Source organism: Metarhizium album, assembly GCF_000804445.1.
Source record: "Metarhizium album ARSEF 1941 chromosome Unknown scaffold_2, whole genome shotgun sequence".
NCBI classification, from domain to species: domain Eukaryota; kingdom Fungi; phylum Ascomycota; class Sordariomycetes; order Hypocreales; family Clavicipitaceae; genus Metarhizium; species Metarhizium album.
The window spans coordinates 1,892,620-1,910,977 of NW_024467576.1; the positions used below are offsets into that span (position 1 = coordinate 1,892,620).

At 49.6% G+C, this 18,358-nt stretch overlaps 5 protein-coding genes across 5 annotated transcripts; 3 read left to right on the forward strand and 2 right to left on the reverse strand.

Annotated features, from left to right (window-relative positions):
• Positions 1 to 605: 605 nt before the first annotated feature.
• MAM_01680 (Nucleotide-binding, alpha-beta plait) lies at positions 606 to 1,900 on the reverse strand (the record flags this gene model as incomplete). Its single annotated transcript, XM_040820479.1, has 5 exons — positions 606 to 625; positions 680 to 1,135; positions 1,190 to 1,536; positions 1,642 to 1,753; positions 1,849 to 1,900. 5 exons carry the CDS (start codon positions 1,898 to 1,900, stop codon positions 606 to 608), a joined length of 987 nt encoding a protein of 328 aa, XP_040681967.1.
• Positions 1,901 to 4,464: 2,564 nt separating this feature from the next.
• MAM_01681 (uncharacterized protein) lies at positions 4,465 to 5,672 on the forward strand (the record flags this gene model as incomplete). The annotated part of the gene is made up of 2 exons (XM_040820480.1): positions 4,465 to 5,114; positions 5,171 to 5,672. The coding sequence occupies 2 exons, from the start codon at positions 4,465 to 4,467 to the stop codon at positions 5,670 to 5,672; spliced, it is 1,152 nt and encodes a 383-aa protein (XP_040681968.1).
• A 2,468-nt stretch (positions 5,673 to 8,140) lies between these two features.
• Positions 8,141 to 10,111, forward strand: MAM_01682 (WD40 repeat-like-containing domain protein; the record flags this gene model as incomplete). Its single annotated transcript, XM_040820481.1, has 3 exons — positions 8,141 to 8,481; positions 8,536 to 8,663; positions 8,739 to 10,111. The coding sequence occupies 3 exons, from the start codon at positions 8,141 to 8,143 to the stop codon at positions 10,109 to 10,111; spliced, it is 1,842 nt and encodes a 613-aa protein (XP_040681969.1).
• An 884-nt stretch (positions 10,112 to 10,995) lies between these two features.
• Positions 10,996 to 12,785, reverse strand: MAM_01683 (uncharacterized protein; the record flags this gene model as incomplete). The annotated part of the gene is made up of 2 exons (XM_040820482.1): positions 10,996 to 12,635; positions 12,779 to 12,785. 2 exons carry the CDS (start codon positions 12,783 to 12,785, stop codon positions 10,996 to 10,998), a joined length of 1,647 nt encoding a protein of 548 aa, XP_040681970.1.
• A 1,171-nt stretch (positions 12,786 to 13,956) lies between these two features.
• Positions 13,957 to 17,974, forward strand: MAM_01684 (RecF/RecN/SMC; the record flags this gene model as incomplete). Its single annotated transcript, XM_040820483.1, has 5 exons — positions 13,957 to 13,987; positions 14,055 to 14,148; positions 14,217 to 17,160; positions 17,225 to 17,902; positions 17,957 to 17,974. 5 exons carry the CDS (start codon positions 13,957 to 13,959, stop codon positions 17,972 to 17,974), a joined length of 3,765 nt encoding a protein of 1,254 aa, XP_040681971.1.
• Between the last annotated feature and the right edge of the window lie 384 nt (positions 17,975 to 18,358).

Here is an 18,358-nt window from a genome sequence, read left to right on the forward strand (position 1 = left end):
AGTTGGCAACGCCAATGTGCGATATTGTTTCATGATACTGATACATGTAGCTGCACGACGCAGCTTGACGTAGTCGATTGCGAAGTCAAAAGCCCATTGGTTTTCCTTACCAATTGCTTGTGCCGATGCCTTTGAGTTGTGCCGTGTCGCAAAAGCTACCAAAATCTGCCGTACGATGTGGCAGGCGATACGAGATTTGATTCTGCATTGATTCGGGTGCTGCCTCATGTGGTCCATCCGAAAACCCGTTCGTCCCATAAATGGCCAGCAAAGAAAGAAAAAAAAACATGATAAGCAGTGCGAACAGAACCGAAGGAAATAGGCAACAAAACCGGGACGGTTTAGATCCCTGTGGTGAAGACCGAAAACATAGTAAAACACGCAAGGCAACTGAGAACATCTTCCCCTTTCCCACAGTTGCACCTGGGGAAATGGATTTGGCGCGATTAGGTCATAGAGCCTGTAGTGTGCACTGTAATTGAATGAAAGGTCATTTTAAAAAATAGGAAGGCAAAAAAGAAGTAACGGTTTAGGTTGAAAGCACTGAGTCGAGGCTTTGACCCATGGACGAGAGGGGGTACTAAGGCGCTCAGCTATATGCAACTTCATCGGGCAGATGGATCAGCTGTTATGACAGTTAGCATTGATAGCATTAACGGTGACAGTGTGCATTGCCAACCTCCATATGCATCGCGGGGCTCAGATCGGGGAGCTGAATCTCCGTAGCCTGGGGCTCCAGCGGCTGTTTCTCGCTCCCTCGGCGCGCCGCGTTCGGCTTGACGGTCATATCGATCACGGTCGTACCCACCACCTGGACCACGAGGTCCGTATCTGTCACGGTCTTCGCGCCCTCCGTATCGTTCCCGACCATAGTAATCGTCACGTTCCCGGCGTTCATACCCTCCACGCTCGACGTCTCGAGAATAATTGCGGTCCTCATATCGGCGATCTTCTCTATAACCACGGTCATGACCGCGGTCATAGCCACCGCGATCATAGCCACTACGATCATCGTGCCGACGTTCATAATTTCGCTCGTATCCGCGGTATCTGTAGGAATCGTCACGACCGTAGCCGCCGCCGCCGCCGCCATACCCACCTCGGCGCCGGTCGTCGAAACGAGGACGAGGATCTTCTTGAACAAATTAGTTGGCGCAGACCCAAAGAAGTCGTTTACAACACTACACACCTCGTTTTGGTGGACCAAAATATTTGCCTGGTGTAGGCGTGCGGGGACGAGCCCGACGGGCCTTCTCAATGCTGAGAGTGCGACCCTCGATTTGCTCTCCTTGCAGGCCCTCTTTTGCTGCCTCAGCCTGCTCTGACGTAACCATTTTGACAAAACCAAACCCACGGGATTCTTTAGAGTGTGGATCGCGCATGATCTGGCATTTCTCGACATCTCCATACTTTTCAAACATTTTGGAGACTTCAGCCTCAGACAGACGAGGATGAATGCCGGTTACAAAGAGATTAGAACCAGGGTTGATGGCGCCGTCATCATCATCCTTGGAGCCCGAAGGTTCTTTTGGAATACTACAAGATAATGGAAACAGAGTCCAACCATGTTAGCACAGGCCTACCTTGCTTGTGTAGCGGAGCGACAAGGCTTGGTGTGAGCGAGGTGAGGGTACTACTTACGCTTCAGCATTTCCATTTGGTGACGCTGATCGACGACGTCCGCCATCGGCCTCTTCACGCGTCGGTCGAGGTGAGGCGCTTCTGTTGTCACGATCGTATCGTGGCGCATCGTCTACGTCCAAAACCAGTATTAGATACAGTCTGGATACGTATTCATTGGTAGACGAAGCGTCAAACAAACGCGCATTTTGTCCAAAGTAGGCTTACCGTCGTAACGATCACCGCCAGCGGCCTCATAATCCATCGAGGTGGTTGCCATGATAGAAATACAAGAAGCGTCGGTGCTGAACAAGAAGGAGAAATGTCGAGGAAGCGGCAAGAGCGTCCAGCGACGAAGGTCTGTCAATGTGTTAATGGGCGGAAAGGTGTGAAGAGCATGCGAGCTAAGAAGTGGCTCAAGCAGCGTGACGAAGAGAAGAAAAAGACAAGGAAGGGCGAGATGGCTGAGCGGGAGCTCTGACTGGATGGAATTTGCAAGAGCGAGAGGAGAGAAAGGCCGATGATTAGGCGGCCGGCCACTCACACGCTCCTTCTCCAGCCAGCACTGGAGCCCACTGTTGTTTTGTTGGGGGGGGGGGGGCCTAACATGACTTAGTCTCAATCAGGGTAAGTTACACGGTTTCACGAGGATATAAACTTCAAACCCTTCAACCATTACAGTAACACACGATGCATCTCTTCCTAACGAGGGATTTATTATAGTTAAATCTAGCGGAAGTGATTTAACACACACTGTGCATAGGAACAAATTACAATATCCAATGGAAGCACAGAAGCGCTAGTATATTTGAAGTAATGCACTCTTTTATGCACAATTGGCGGTAAGGCTGCGAAATCGAAGAGGCGCAAAGCACGCTAAATTTGTATGAGTGGAGCCTGTATCTAGATTTTAGATCCAGTCATTTGTAAATCAGATATGCGCGTCTAGTTGCTCTGTTGCACACCTACGAGTTTGTTGATTACCAGGAAACTGCCTACGCAGGTACATAGATATATAGATACCAGGTAGCAGGTAGCAGGTAGGTAGTTTTGCCGGTGCATTCTCCTTATATACGGTACTCACCAGCTACCTAGTTGTTATAGTAGGGAGGAGGACGAAGTACGATGGTGGATACCTAAGTATGATGTATTGCCAAAATGCAGCTGGAAAAGTCATAATTTGTTCGACCTAGGGTTACGCTGCCCCTGCTAAACGACCCGAGCCTTTTTCCCTTCCCGAATCAAGAGGTCTCCTTCTCTATTCCTCACTTGAGAATTCGAGTGTCTGCCTCAAAGTGACAAAGTCTATCGGTTGTCCTCTTTCTCGAACGAGGTTTCATTTCCGGATCGAGGAAGAGCTTACTATCCCCGGAGCCTCACAAACTCACGAGAAAACGTGTTATGTGACCATAGGCCCCTGTAATCCAGATCTCGGCATCGCCGACCAACATCTTTGATCGACCCAGTAGAACTTCACAGCTCAGGAAGAGGCGCGATTTATTCGAGCAAAGTCGTCCTAGCATTTATGAATCGAAGGACCAATGGTTGTGAAACTGGAAGAACCTCACTGTTAATTTGGTGGATTCACTACCAGACATCTTCCGGGTCTACTTCGTGGCTCTCTCCATCGCTTCGTATGTGTTTGCGATTCCCGTCTCTTTTCATGGGTTTCCGCATGTCAAGCGCATCCTCCCCAGCCTTGGTTGAATCTGTGGCATGGTCGCCATAGTAATCTTTGACTACTCGGAAGACGCTATAGCCTAAATTTTTGTAAAAGGCAATTGCTCGGTGATTACTCCTGCGGACGAACAAGTCCACGAACCAAGCCTCATTGTCATTTGCAGCCGATTCCAACTGGTCTGTTAATATTTTGCCGATCCCCAGCCTCCGAGCTTCCGGTGCCACGGTCAGGGCAGTGATATGTGCATGCCATGGCAGGTAATGCTCCGAGTACTTGTAGGCTATGGGTGACGACTCGACCTTGCCCATGACTGAAACGACCAAACAAACCATTAGCCAGAGGAATCGATCCAATCCAAAACACAACCTACTGTAGCCGATAATATTCCCGTCTTTGTCCTCACACACTTGGAATAGAGAGGGCCATTTAGCGAAGTATTGCAAGTAGAAACCCAACTCGTATGTTTCAGTCAAGGGATCTAGGTTGCATTTTGAGAATTTGTTAACGTCGTCAGGACGGAAACGTCGAAAGGTCGTCATGGCCGTGGGAATTGGCCAAACTCTGTCGATGCGGCGGTGAAAAGCAGTTCGAATCGGAGCACGCCGCGCGAATGCAGATGGCCAAATGAAGTGTCACCTCGGCTTCAACCTCTGTTTTCTTGGTGCTGCCTGGATGCTCGGGCCGTGGTAGTCCTTAATCATAGCAACTACTTAGGTCTGCTGGGTTACTTGCTTGGTTGCAGCACCACCGAGTTCTAACAGGATCAGTCAAGTTCTGAGTGTGCCGGACCCCTCACGATCCAGGTTGGTCGCCCCAGAGTTTTACTGCAGACCGCCCAAGTGCCTTGGCATTAAATGCAGGCTTTAAAAGTGCCTAACTACTAACTACCTACTTGGTAGGTACCTAAGTTAAGTAAGTAAGTTCCTAGGTACCCAGAACCCTTCCTCAGAGGAATGCGGGTTATATCAACTTACCTACTTAGTAAGTACTTACTAGTTCTGAGTTGGGACGCAGCGCGCTGGCGGCACCACTCTTTTCGAACCGGCAGCCTCGCACTCTCTCCCATCGCCGAGTGCAATATTTAGGTGTCGGAGCATAACGATAAATCGCGAGTTGGTAGCCCGACTAGCGAGCTTTCCAAGCAGCGTTTGCCTCGAGGCACAATGACTCCTTCACCGACCGCACCACAACACTCAAGAAACTCGTCAGCCGCCGATAGCATTCATGATTATTCCCACACAAGGAGGCAATCCAGATCTTCTACCAATGATCCCGCGACCCCGTTTTCGAATGACCTTGCCCATCAGGATAGCATGGACCTCAGCGTCCTAGCTAGCGCACGTCCAGCGCCTGGCTTGGGGAATCTAGCAGACGAGCTTGCCGATGCGTTCTCCGACTCAAATGACGAGGAGGATGTGGATTACGAAGACCAAAAAACTGCCTCATTCTCAGGAAACATCGAAACGAAGGGAACAACGGTCGACTGCACAAGAGATGACAGAGCTGGCTTTAGTTCTACACCGACTCAAGATATTGCTAGTGAAAATGGAAAAGACACGGGACTACTTTTGCCACACAGCAGAGGGCATCAGAGGAAGACCTCGGAGTATGACGGCAGCGAGTATGGCTCGGAATCAGACCTAGACGCGGCAGGCATACCACCAACGTTAATCGCCAAAATCGATGCCATCGAGTCTCTGACTCGAAGGGGGACAGAAAAGTATGGTGGCCCCGGCGACGAAGTGTTCCAACGAGTGACAGACGGTCTTCGAGACCTTGGCCCGCAGTCAACCATTGAAGGAAGTGCGTCCAGGTGAGATTTTGGCTGCAGACTGGCGTATTGACCTTAAAAATCTGACAAGTTCACAGGTTAATAACGGCGCATACAGCTCTCACTACACACCTTGCCCACCAAACTCGTCAGCTGCACGGCTTGACATTTCCACTACTCTCTCCACTGGCACCTGCGCCAGATAGTGAAACTATTGATAACCTGGTGCCTCTCCTTATCTCGCTATCGGAAGACATGCCGAGGCCGTCGACAACAGCTTTCAATTCCTTGGCGGCCCTTCACTCTATCACATCGGAATTAATCCAAACTTTGAACTATCTTTCCGACACGCTTCACATGTCCCGACAAACAACCGTCACGGCCACTAGAAGATTGAAGAGCGCAAAGGATCTCGTATCCGAGATGCGGCGTGAAGAGGAGCTACGGGAAGAGGGTGAGCGCTGGTTAACTCGCGGTAACTGGAGCCAGCGTCTTGAGAACAGAGAATGTGCAAACGTCTGCGGGGAGGTGATTGGGGGCTTTGAAGATGTCTGCAATGGCTGGCGACAACGGCTCCTTGCACAGACCGAGTCCATCTAAAGTTTTCAAGCTTGGGGATGAGACAGCGAGTGTTGCCGTAAATACTCATGATGACGATGAAGAGGGAAATGTTGCAAGGGGTCTCGAGGGGCGATTTATACCCCTCTTGGCCAGAAGCAGTCCCGTTGTATGGCTCGGAAAATCGAAGGGTTACACTCCGACGAATATCAAACGATGATGGAGGCATCGAACGGTCGAGAATGCCTACGGTCGGAAGCGGAATGTCCTTTCATATCCATAATTTAAAGGGCTCAGGTGAAGAAGCAATGACTTGAACATCACCATCACCTGCCCGCCAAGAGACGGCATTTTGATTTCGCTTGTGCTTATACCCTCCCCAACTAATACCCAAGGAGAAAATACCGCATTCTTATATTCTCACTGTTAGAGGAGATGTGCTACAAACCACCAGTTGAGTGTCTTATTTTTATGAAAGTTTCCAAGCTCATCTGCTCTTTCTTTCTCCCTTTTATTCTAGCCTCTTTCTTTTCTTCTCTACAGAGTCCATTAGATATATAAACGAATATAATACCTGATCCAAGTTGCACATTACATTGTTGAACTCCAAAGCATTCACCAAGTCAACCATGGTAACGTAGAGAGGTCCGGATTAAGTGCCGTCTAGGATCAGCAAAGAAATATTCACCGCGCACCATTGTGTGCGTTTGTGCGTGTCGCATATTGTTTACATGCGATGCGCCTTGTGAAACGCTGGCGGTACCAGGGGCAGCTTCAGTGGTATACGTACCTGATTAAGTAAGTATGTACCCAGGTAGGTGTACTACAAGGTCACTGATACAAACCAGGACGTGTGTCTTATAAGAACACCAAGATGCAAGACACGGCTGCAAAGAGACACTGTAAACTGGGGAACCAAACGCACCCCTTTTGCGACCAGTGATACATGTAATACTAGTACGGAATCAGATGACTTGAGGAGTGGCGCTGAGCTCCGCGAATAGTGTTTCGCGCCTTGAACGCGACGATGGCGCGTCGCGCGCCTCGACGCCAGCAACGCGTTCCGTGGAGGGCCAACGTAATGGGAGTGAAAGATGATCGATCCTTGAGTCGAACCGGCCGACATTGGGACCACTTTCTCTGGTCAAGCCGTAACGAGACCTTCTTTCTTTCCAGCAGCCGACCACCACAATACCTACACCCTCGCATGCACCTGGTCACGGTCCCCTACAGTCTGGCGCCTGCACCCAATAGAAACAGTGAAGGACCAACGTGGTATCTGCCAGCGTGCGCGCGTTCGCCATGACGGTCGGTCTGCATCACGTTGGCACCTCTAGGAAGGGCCATGAAGTAAATAAACAAATTATAAGCCTAACGCGTTATACTTGGCTGATATGCAATCCTTTTGTCCATCACCCCTCGCATTGTGTTTCAATTGTCAACTGGTGCTTGCCGGGTGCAAAGAATTAGCGGTTCGAAGTGCTTCGGCACAACATCGTGAATCAAACGAGGCTTTACATGTCCATTGGCGAGTAGGCGTGGGGGTTAGCACAGAGTATCAACTCGTTACGCGCTCGCATTCGTACTGACAGTACCAGAAAAACTCGCTCCCCCCCCTTTTTTTTTGTGTTTAACCGCGAAAGTATCCAGAGCATGTTTTCACTGTCGATGTTGGGTCCTTAAACAATTCGGCAAAGTCGGCGGATCGAGTCAGTTGCATATACTTGTTTCTCATCTCGAACTCCGCAAAAAAAGAATACATAGTTTGAGGTCCAGTAGACCAGGGTGCAAAGACGGGTTGACTTCAATAATAACAACAACATTGGCTTCACGTTCTTACCACAGGTTGGGGCGGGACAGCAAGGGAAGAAGAGGGTGGCCGGATGCCAATGCGGGACCTCCCCGGCCGTTTACCCTTCCAAATTCAGGCTAGCGTGGCTGGCAACGCTTAGCGCGCCGTCGCCGCCCACCACCGCTTCCTCCCAAGCCTCCAGACATCAACCTCCCTCAAACAGCCATTTGCCATCCGCCCACCAGACACTTAGTTATCGCTTGAGCAAGCTACAAAGTACACTCTCCCCTCCAGTCTGTGAAGTTACTCACTGACATGCAAAAGGCGCACAAACTAGTTTTTATCAATCATTTCACCGCACCAATGTACCGATCTACCCTGAGCTACAATTCAATCTAGCCATTTGCTGCAAACAATATCGCTACTCACCAAGACGTTCGATCCCATCTCTGCTCGACTCGTCGCCCCAATAAACAGAGACTCTAAATCTGCAGAATCTAAGTTGATATAGAGCATCAAATCCTGGCGGTTAGGGCCACGCGCCCCTCTGAGCATCCGCCACGCACCCAAGACATTGCTGGCAGGCTGGCAGAGTATTGGATCTCTTTTAACAACCGTTGTCAGCCATCTCTCGCAGAACCTCAACGGGCCCAATCGGCATTGCAGGCCTTGAAAACGTACCTTTCGAAGCCCCGAACTCACGCGAGCTACAATGAAAATGCAGGCGGATGCTTCGTCTTCCTTGGCTGCCACCCTGCACAATACTCAGGGCGACGAGCTAAAAATGGAGTCAATATCGGGTTCTGGTCGTATTGCTTCACCACTGCCGCCGCCACTACTGCCTTTCGAATCGAGCAGACCCGAGGCAAGAAGTTACCCCGAGAGCGGCAGCGGTAGAAAAGTGCGCAACAAAACGGCCGCCGGCGAGCTGTCACGACCGACTGAACTCGATGCCAATGCTATGGAGAGTGCTTTGCTGCGAGAGCTTCAGCGCCCGCGCCGAGAAAGCACACCGGGAAGTAGCCCGCATAGAAAAAGACAGAGAATAAACGGAGACCGGTGAGCTCATTAGTTTAGCTTGCCAGGCGTATACCGCTCTCTAACACCAAACAGGTTCATTCCGACTCGTTCTGGACAAGACCTGCAAGCTAGCTTCAGCCTTTTGCATGAAGATGGTTCTCCAGCTACTCCGTCGAAACAGAAAAAGCGAACCCCCCACGGGGAACTTCATTTTCAAAAGAGTACGCCCTTTCCTAGCCGTATTTACGTCGCGTGAATACATTGTTGAACTTGTGCTGATGATTCGAGTTTGACAGCCGAGGAAGCAAACCGCACTTTCTCAACACTCCTTCGTGCCGAGCTCTTCGCGAATTCAGTGCCTCAGACAGCTCCACCCGTCCATTCACCCGAAAACATAACGAGGACTTCGTCCGTAGCACAACCCATTGACGGAACAAGAGCCCACACCCCTCCAAGCAACAGCCTCGCCACATCTCTCCCCTCATCACTGACGCCGTCAACACCCCACAAGAATCTTTTCTCGTACATGTCTCCGCGGCATCATGGCCATGCTGCAGGACACCCGACCCCTTCTAAAACACCTCAAAGCCGGCATGGTCCGAACCTAGATACCAGAGCGGAAATATATAGTCTATCACCAGTTCGGTTTGGAAGCCAGCAGATGCTTCTCAGTCCCCGCCGGCAGCCTCGAGCTGTGAGCAAGGTGCCATACAAGGTACTCGATGCTCCTGAATTGGCCGATGACTTTTATCTGAATCTGGTGGATTGGGGCAGTGCTAACGTCCTGGGAGTCGGTCTCGGGTCAAGTGTGTATATGTGGAACGCTCAAACAAGCAAGGTGAACAAGTTGTGCACCTTGGAAGATGATACTGTTACGAGTGTCTCCTGGATACAAAAAGGTACACATCTCGCCATTGGCACAGGTAAAGGTCTAGTGCAGATCTGGGATGCTGAAAAGACGAGGAGACTGAGAACAATGACCGGTCATACTGCCCGGGTAGGGTCTTTGGCCTGGAACACTCATATCCTTACTTCGGGATCTCGCGACAGGTTAATATACCACAGAGACGTCCGAGCTCCCGACCAGTGGCTAAGGAAACTAGTGGGCCATAAACAAGAAGTTTGTGGGCTGAAATGGAACTGTGAGGATGGTCAGCTTGCGAGCGGAGGCAACGATAACAAACTGATGGTGTGGGACAAACTATCGGAGTCGCCCTTGTGGAAGTTCTCGGATCACACCGCAGCTGTCAAAGCTATCTCCTGGTCCCCCCATCAGCGTGGGCTTCTTGCTTCGGGCGGAGGTACTGCAGACAGGAGAATTATTTTCCACGATACAGTGAAAGGAACCGTCGTCAATGAAATCGACACTGGCAGCCAAGTTTGCAACATTGCCTGGTCAAAGAATTCCAATGAGATCGTATCTACACACGGATACAGCCAAAATCAGATTGTGGTCTGGAAATACCCATCAATGACACAAGTTGCCAGCCTTACTGGTCATACATATCGTGTCCTATATCTGGCAATGAGCCCAGATGGTCGTGTTATAGTTACCGGCGCTGGTGACGAGACATTGAGGTTTTGGTCCGTCTTTGGTCGTCGTCCCGGAGCGAGAGAAGAGGGAGAAACAGGTGGTGGCAAGCTCACAGACTGGGGCATCATCAGATGAAATGAAACTTTCAATGTCGACGACGCTGCGACCGGCTTCGTTTCTCTGGCGATAACAGCCATCATCATTTCATGAGACCTCCTTTTAGAGTACGGGCAGGCTTCTTAAAAGCATGTTGTCCACACAATGTTGGTTGGGCAACAGGCGATTGTGGCATCGGCATATGGCGCATGAACCACAACATTTTTGGTCAGAGGCAATCCACTTTATAAAGCTGGCACAATTATGTAATGTAACGCGTAAAGATCCTGTTCCATGGATGCTCATTACGTTGTTGGGCTGGATTGATCGGCTCCGTGACATGCTGTCATGGAGGAGATTGTTGGTCATCTGACCAGTGGACGGTAGCACGGTGGTTTTAGTGAAGCGAGCATGAAATTTACTTAACAGCGCTTTTTTCATGACCTTAAAACCTGCCATAGCGTAGATTACGAGCATTGACGCCTTGTACCGGCATTCTATCCTCTTTATGAATGCTCATAAGCAAACCAAGCGACGTGACTGGAGATCGTATAGTAATTGTCAAGTGATTATTGGCCAGCTCACCAAAACCTACCCGACTCCTCAGACCATGCCTAGCCCTGTAGACATTCACATACGTCAAGTCCTGGCGTCGCAGTTTCATAACTCAGGCGCTTACACACGGCACTTACTGATCAAGGGTGGCATGGTATTAAACGACTTTGAAGTAGGCTCAGCTATCCATTACCAGAACAGCCCCCAAAAAGGTTCATGTTCGCTTTGCAGAAGATCAGTAGACACTGCTAGGCAATCAACACGGCCTTATGCATTGTGTGTAGCTAAAATTTGGGCAATGACATCCTCGCAAGCAAAACCCTTCGAAACCCGTCAGGCATTCCGAGCCATTCGCAAACATCATGTCATTATTGTAGCTTTCTCTCACGAGCAACGTCCATTGCTCCGCCGTCTGCGCCGGTAGTTACCGCGCCAATGTTCTCATCAAGCAAGGGAATCTTGTCCAAACTGGTGAGTCTCGTAGTTCCGTCCGGGGATCGTCCACCACCATGGGCATCGGGCCTAACAGTACCTGGCCCCTGGTCTAACGACTGTGATTGCTGTCCCACCGCCGATGCTGGAACAATATCGGTATGAGGTGTCAACAACGGTGATTGCAACATAAGCTCTGGGGTGTTCTGCCACTTCAACACCTCGGCCTTCATTGCCTCCAATTCTTTCTGAAAGCGTTTGCCAAAGACGTCGATATAATATGTCGAACCATTATAAATGCTCCACGCAAAAACAACAAGAAGAAATGCGGAGGAGGCGAGTCGACTATTGAACCAGAGAGGGCAAGGCAGCATTGTCAGTGCCGCGTAGCTATACTGTATCATCATGAAAGCCGGTTCTTGAAGAGGTCGTGGTAGGGAAAGAACGAATTTTCCAATCCAGGTTTTGGAATAAGACCGTCGAAGCCACGTAAAGGACGTGGGCCGGCCTGCCGCTATTTTGTCTCTGCGACGAACAGTAATGAAGAAATAGTAACTCAACTGCCAAAAGGCGTACGGAATCGTACTCCACGCGAGCATTGAAATAACATTGGCGTAGGCGGCGGAAGAACCAGGAGCTGAGTTTTTGATAGTCCAGATAGCAGGAAATCTCAATCTTTGGTCCTCGGGAGAATATAAATGAACAAGACAGTGAAGTGTAGCACACGGCATTATATGAATGAAAAGAGATGTAACCTTGTCAAAGCTGTGGAATACGAGAGAGTTACGCCACATGATGATTGCCACAGCGTTATTACCAAAGGCCAGACAATAAGTTGCGGTAAGGAGCCGCTTGGAGTTGGGAAAAACCCAAATACTAAGAGAAAGTAGCATGTTGACGAAGTAGCAAAGATCGGCGAGGAAATAGTGGTATCCGCGGCGGTGGTACGTGAAGAATCGGATTGGCATGAAATAGAACAGCTGGGCTGTGTACCAGAGGTGGAAGTAATGAGGATACCCGCCAATGAGGTATCCACTAATGAAGATATTCATAACACCGCATATGAAGGATATCTTTTCGCGCAAAGTAATTGCCTTTGTATCATTCCATTGTCTGCCCAGTTTTTCGACACGCTGTCGCATCCTTTTCCGGTATCGATCAAACTGTTCATCGGCTGAGGGGACGCGCCGACGCCACTCCTCCACCATCCGATCACGAGCGAGCTGAGTTCTGGATTTGAATGCATCTCTGGATCGGCGGACCTTGTCAGTCTGTGCTGATATTCCCTTCTGAAGCTTTTCCAGTTGTTGAGGTAGAGCGAGATTGTCAAGGAGATCAAGCACAGTCAATCGGTCTAGCGGTGGAAAGGGATCCCAGTCGTCATGCTGGGAGCTACTGCCAGAGAAAGATGGATTCCTCGATAGACGAGGGCTGACTGATGTAGTCGCATCCAAGCTTGGGGACTCTGGGATTATGGTGTCGGGGAGGGAAGAGCTGAGGGTAGCGAAAGCGTCATTGTGTGTGTCATTGCTCGAAGGCTGGGCGGGGAAGGGTTCATCGTCCATTTCCAAGAGATCTAGGAGTCAAGACAATCATGTCAGCAATCATTCACTCAGCAATGTCGTCGAAGCCAACTGGGGTTTTGAGCCAGCATTTGAGAGGGAGGCTCGGATAACCCGAGGCATAGCCTCCGAGTGACTGAGAAGAAACAACACATACCTGTCATCACCAAAAGGAGTCAGTACGTAGCAGTCCGTTATCGTATCCCGATGAGAAGAAATGAGGACATGGCGTCACCGCACGAAGCGGTCAGTGCCCGGTCCAAATAGATGCACAATTATCGCGTCGACTTGGCTGGGACCTCCTGCGCGTTACCTCTAAGTACCCACCCACTAAGTGTACTTAAGTACTTGCCTAGAGTCGGATCGTGTCACGGGTGACGCACATACATGCGTGTGGTGCAATGGGCGTGTCTGTCTTGTGGGGCGGCACTCTGCTGTTATTCTATCAAGGTACTCCGTACGGAGTACTTACTTTAGTACTACGGAGTACTAGTACCAGAAAAGACACGTACCTAAGTTGACTGGTCACGTCGACAGCGGCGTGGGGTCATTACCTAGGTAAGTACCTAAGTACTTAAGAACTTAATCAAGTGGTAGCCTGTAGCGGCAGTAGTAGTGCCAGTGGACTGTCGACTTGTGGTTGCCTGGCTTCAATCCTTTCACTGCACCTGGGCTTATCACTACGTCTACAATTGAACTCACTCCCTTCAATCAGAAACTCGGCCCTCAACAATTTTAGATATTTCTGAAATATTAAACCTGGAAATGACTAGCCCAGCTGCCTATACACAGGATTTTACCTGGAACATATATTTGAATCGATACTTGCGAGCTGGAAGCCCCCGTTCGCGAGCCATGGACAGCGGGTCAGTGATTGGTGCAGGCGGCGCAACGCGCTAAGCAGTAGTACCACTATCTACAGTGGGCTTCAAGTTCTCCATAGTCACTATTGAATGTACTTCTTAATGTAAGTACCTAGGTACTTAGTAGGTAAGAACTTAGGACGTAGGCGGCGGGGGTCAAAGGCAGTTAAACTCCCGCGACGCGTTTGCCATTGCGACAGATTCCCCACGCGCATCTGCCCGCCTCCTCGACTCGTCTGCCACTGTCTAGCTGCAAAGAATCGTGGCATCAAGTTTCAAGAGCAGCACGCGTGGATCAAACGCTGTTGTTTAGAGCCTACAGGCTGCCGGCGGTCTATCACGACCTTTTCCTTGAATTGCCTCCTCAATCCGGGGTTGGCTCTGCTTGTCAGGCAAACGAAGGCCTCGTTGGGCGCCCCGAATCATATTCTCACTCGCCTCGAAATATTTCGCAGCGCGCAAATCAACAAACATGGGCAAGCTTATACGCCTGGAACTATTTAGTAGGGGCTATACCGCCGTTAGCATCGCTCTCTATTGATTATAGCTACTGACGATTTGTATTCGTAGACTTCAAGTCCTACAAAGGCCATCATACGCTCCTTTTTGGAGATTCCTACTTCACCTCCATCATCGGGCCAAATGGATCAGGGAAATCCAATTCGTAAGTCGGCGACACCACATTTCGGCGCAATGGGAAAAATTTGATCAATGTGTGCTAACGTGTTTCAGAATGGATGCGATTTCCTTCGTCCTCGGCATTAAGTCTTCGCACTTACGTTCAGCACACTTGAAAGACCTCGTTTATCGTGGTCGCGTCCTGAAAACCTCCAAAATTAACGACGATGGCTCTGCAGAGACGCAGAACAATATCAACACCGCGATAGCGACAGGCGACGACAAGGCTTCGCGTGGCGATCCTAAAACTGCCTGGGTCATGGCGGTGTATGAAGACGATGCTGGCGATGAGCAACGGTGGAAGCGCTCCATAACCAGTTCTGGAGCCAGCGAGTATCGCATCAATGACAGGGTCGTTACGGCACAGCAATACAATGAAGCACTGGAAACGGAGAACATCCTCATGAAAGCTCGCAACTTCCTTGTATTTCAAGGCGATGTTGAAGCTATAGCTTCTCAGTCCCCACAGGATCTTACTCGTCTCATCGAGCAAATATCGGGCAGTCTGGAATACAAGACTGAGTACGAGAAACTCCTGGCCGATGCCGAAGAAGCTGCTGAGAATCAGAACTTCCAGCTACATCGCCGTCGCGGGATAAATTCCGAAATCAAGCAGTATCGCGAACAGAAAAAGGAAGCAGACAGTTTTCAGAAGAAAACTGAAGAACGAGATGCTGCCATCGTATCACATTGTCTGTGGAAGCTCTATCATTTCCAGAAAGCCATGGATGAGTCCAGTGCTACTATTCAAGACCATCAAGAAGACCTGAAGGAACTCAAACGGAATGTGGAAGCTTTCGAAGTGCAGTTGGATGATGCTAGGAGAAGCCAGAATACTGCTGGTCGATTAGTGGCTCGAACGGAGAAGGAGATCAAGCTGAGGGAAAGGAACATTGAAGACAAAGAGAACGCTCTACTGCCTTTTGATGAGAAAATTTATGAATCCTCACAACAAGTCGACAAGCTCCATGCTCAATGCCAAAGGGTGACAAAGGAGCGAGATGAACAAGCTGCCATTGTTGAAAAGGTCCAAAAAGATATTGAAAACGTTGAGAAAGCACAGTCCGTGTTCGAGAAAGACACCAGGGATCAGATGAAGAAGCAAGGGCGAGATATCAGTGACGCAGATCGAAAGGAATATAATCTCCTTCGTGCAGAGGTCATGGCTCGATCGGGGACAAATCAAGCAAGGTTGGAGAACTTGGACCGACAACGCAAAGCAGACGAGGTTACAGTTAACAATCTCCGGGGAAAGCTCGACAGCATCACAGCAGCTATAGAAAAAGCAGAAGCGGAGCTGCAAACTATCGGCGAGCGCAGAAGCTCTACCGAGTCGGCATCCAAGGAAATTTCCGAGGAAATCGCAAGGAAGAAGAAGGAATTCAATCAATTGCAATCTGAACGGGTGCGAACGAACCAGAAAAGGACGGAACTTGAGGAGAAGCTCGAAGACGTTGCCCGAAAGCTGCGTGAAGCCGATGACGGGCGTCGTCAGAATGACCGCGAAATTCGAATGAAGGAGATGGTCACATCATTAAAGCGCATGTTCCCCGGTGTGAGAGGCCGCATCGGAGATCTGTGCACGCCGAAGCAGAAGAAGTACGACGAGGCTGTGATTGTCGCACTTGGGAAAGATTTCGACTCAGTTGTGGTAGATACCGAGAAGGTTGGCGTAGACTGTGTTCAGTACTTGAAAGAGCAGAGGTTTCCGCCCATGACCTTCATCCCTCTGGACAACATCAAAGTCAACGCCGTAAATACAGCCATCAAGGGGCTCTCTGGCGCGAGGCTAACGATCGACACCATCAATTTCGACGCATCGGTTGAGAGAGCGGTGTCATATGCTTGCGGCAGCTCCGTGGTCTGTGACTCCTTAAGCATTGCAAAGCACATATGCTACGACAAGAAGATACCAGTTAAGGCAGTCACTCTTGAGGGGTATATTATTCATAAGGCGGGATTGATGACTGGCGGCCGTGGCCCCGAGCCCAAGGGTGGCAAGCGGAAATTTGAGGAGGTCGACGTGCAAAATCTTCAGCGTATGGCAACGAAACTGAAAGACGAAATAGACCGGCTCCCCAAGTCTGATCGACGCGGAACGCAAGAGGAGTCCCTTCAAATCGACCTTGCAGGATTAGAACGGCGTTTGGTCTCAATCAAAGACGAACTTGCGGCTTTCGGTAAAAACTGGACGAGCAAAAAGCGAGAGCTAGACGGTTTTAAAAAGGAATTGAGAGACCTGGAACCGAAATACAAAGAACAAGTGTCGCAGTTGGAAAGTGGCAATGTCACTGTCAGCGAGTTCAGGGCGGCGATTGCCCGTGTAGAAGATGATGTTTTCGCCAATTTCTGCCGGAAGCTAGGCTACAGCGATATCAGAGCATACGACGCATCTCAAGGGAAATTCGAACAAGAGGTATCAGAAAGAAGGAACCAGTTTGAGGTACAGAAGCAGCGGTTGGAGAACCGTCTTAAATGGGAACTTAGCAGGCATGGAGACACGGAAACGCGGATTCGACGAATGCAGGAGCACATGCGACGTTTGAAGCAAGATATCAAGACATATTCAAAGGAGAAGGCCGACATTGAAGAAGCTATTCGTCAAGATCAAGATGAGCTTAACGTGTTGCAAGATACTCTAGAACAGCAAAAGGCTGATCTCGCAGACAAGAACCAAAAAGTGAGCGAGGCAAGGACCGAGCTGCAGAAAAGGAGTAAAGATATTGAGGCACGGCAGCGTGACATCAGTACTTTAGAAACAACAGTACAAAAGAATAGTGCCAGCAAGTCTGCTCTACTGCGGAGATGTCGGCTTGAACAAATCCAGATCCCGCTGGTCGAAGGCACCTTGGACAATCTTCCGAACGAGGATGATCTGCTGCGCCAGGATCCCGACGCAATGGATATCGATGAAGATGAGGAGGACATGATGGACATTGCGCTCGACGACCATGGCATCGCCATCAATTTCGAGGGCTTGGATAATGATCTGAAAGAGGTAACACCCTGAATCATTTTCAGCCTAGTGCTTGCCGCAAAGACTGTAATACTGACTTGCACAGTCCGATGATCCAGGAGTCGAGGAAAAGTTGACGGAAAGAATTTCCCTTCTTGCATCGGAACTCGAAAAATTGAACCCGAATATGCGAGCTATGGAACGGCTTGAAAGTGTTGAGTCGAGGTTAAAACAGACAGACCAGGAGTACGAAGACTCTAAGGCAGCCGCACAAGCCGCCAAAGACGCCTTTGCTAAGATCAAACAAAAACGATATGACCTTTTCAACAAAGCTTTCACCCACATCCAGGAACAAATATCTCACGTATACAAGGATCTGACACGATCTGAGGCGTATCCATTGGGTGGCCAGGCGTATCTCGACATTGAAGAGGACACGGACATGCCCTACCTCTCCGGGATCAAGTATCATGCTATGCCGCCACTGAAGCGCTTTAGAGATATGGAACACTTATCCGGTGGAGAGAAAACCATGGCTGCACTAGCGTTATTGTTCGCCATTCACAGCTACCAGCCCAGCCCTTTCTTCGTATTGGATGAAGTAGATGCTGCCCTTGACAATGCAAATGTCGACAAGATCAAGAAATATATCCGCGAGCACGCCGGGCCTGGAATGCAGTTTATCGTTATCAGCCTGAAGACGGGACTTTTCCAAGATTCAGAAAGTCTCGTCGGCGTATACCGAGACCAGGAGGTCAATAGTTCCAGAACTTTGACCTTGGATGTGAGTATATAATCTCTTAATGCTGCTTTGTATGTACTAACACGCTGTTCCCAGCTGAGAAAGTATGCCTGATAATCTCGACGGTTGGAGTGTGGCTGTCTTTCGTGATAATGCGTGATGGTGGTCGGTTATAAAGCCCAATGGAATCCATGGCTTGCTGGCTTGTTCCTTGGGTTTATAGCCTGGGAATTTCTTGCCACCCTAGGAAATTCGGATCATTTGTTACGAGCTTGATGATGGACAAGATGAATCAAACTGATGATGCGACTTGGGTCTCAGTCGGTGGGAATGTTGTATATGTAGAGGGAGATGCAAATTTATACAGTTGTGACCATTTACTTGCAAAGGTATTTGCGCCTCGTGATGCTCATGTGGCTTTCCATGACTTGGACCAAATATCAAATGGGCTACTCATAGCGCCTTGGTTCGTCACCCACGGATTATAACTATGCTATT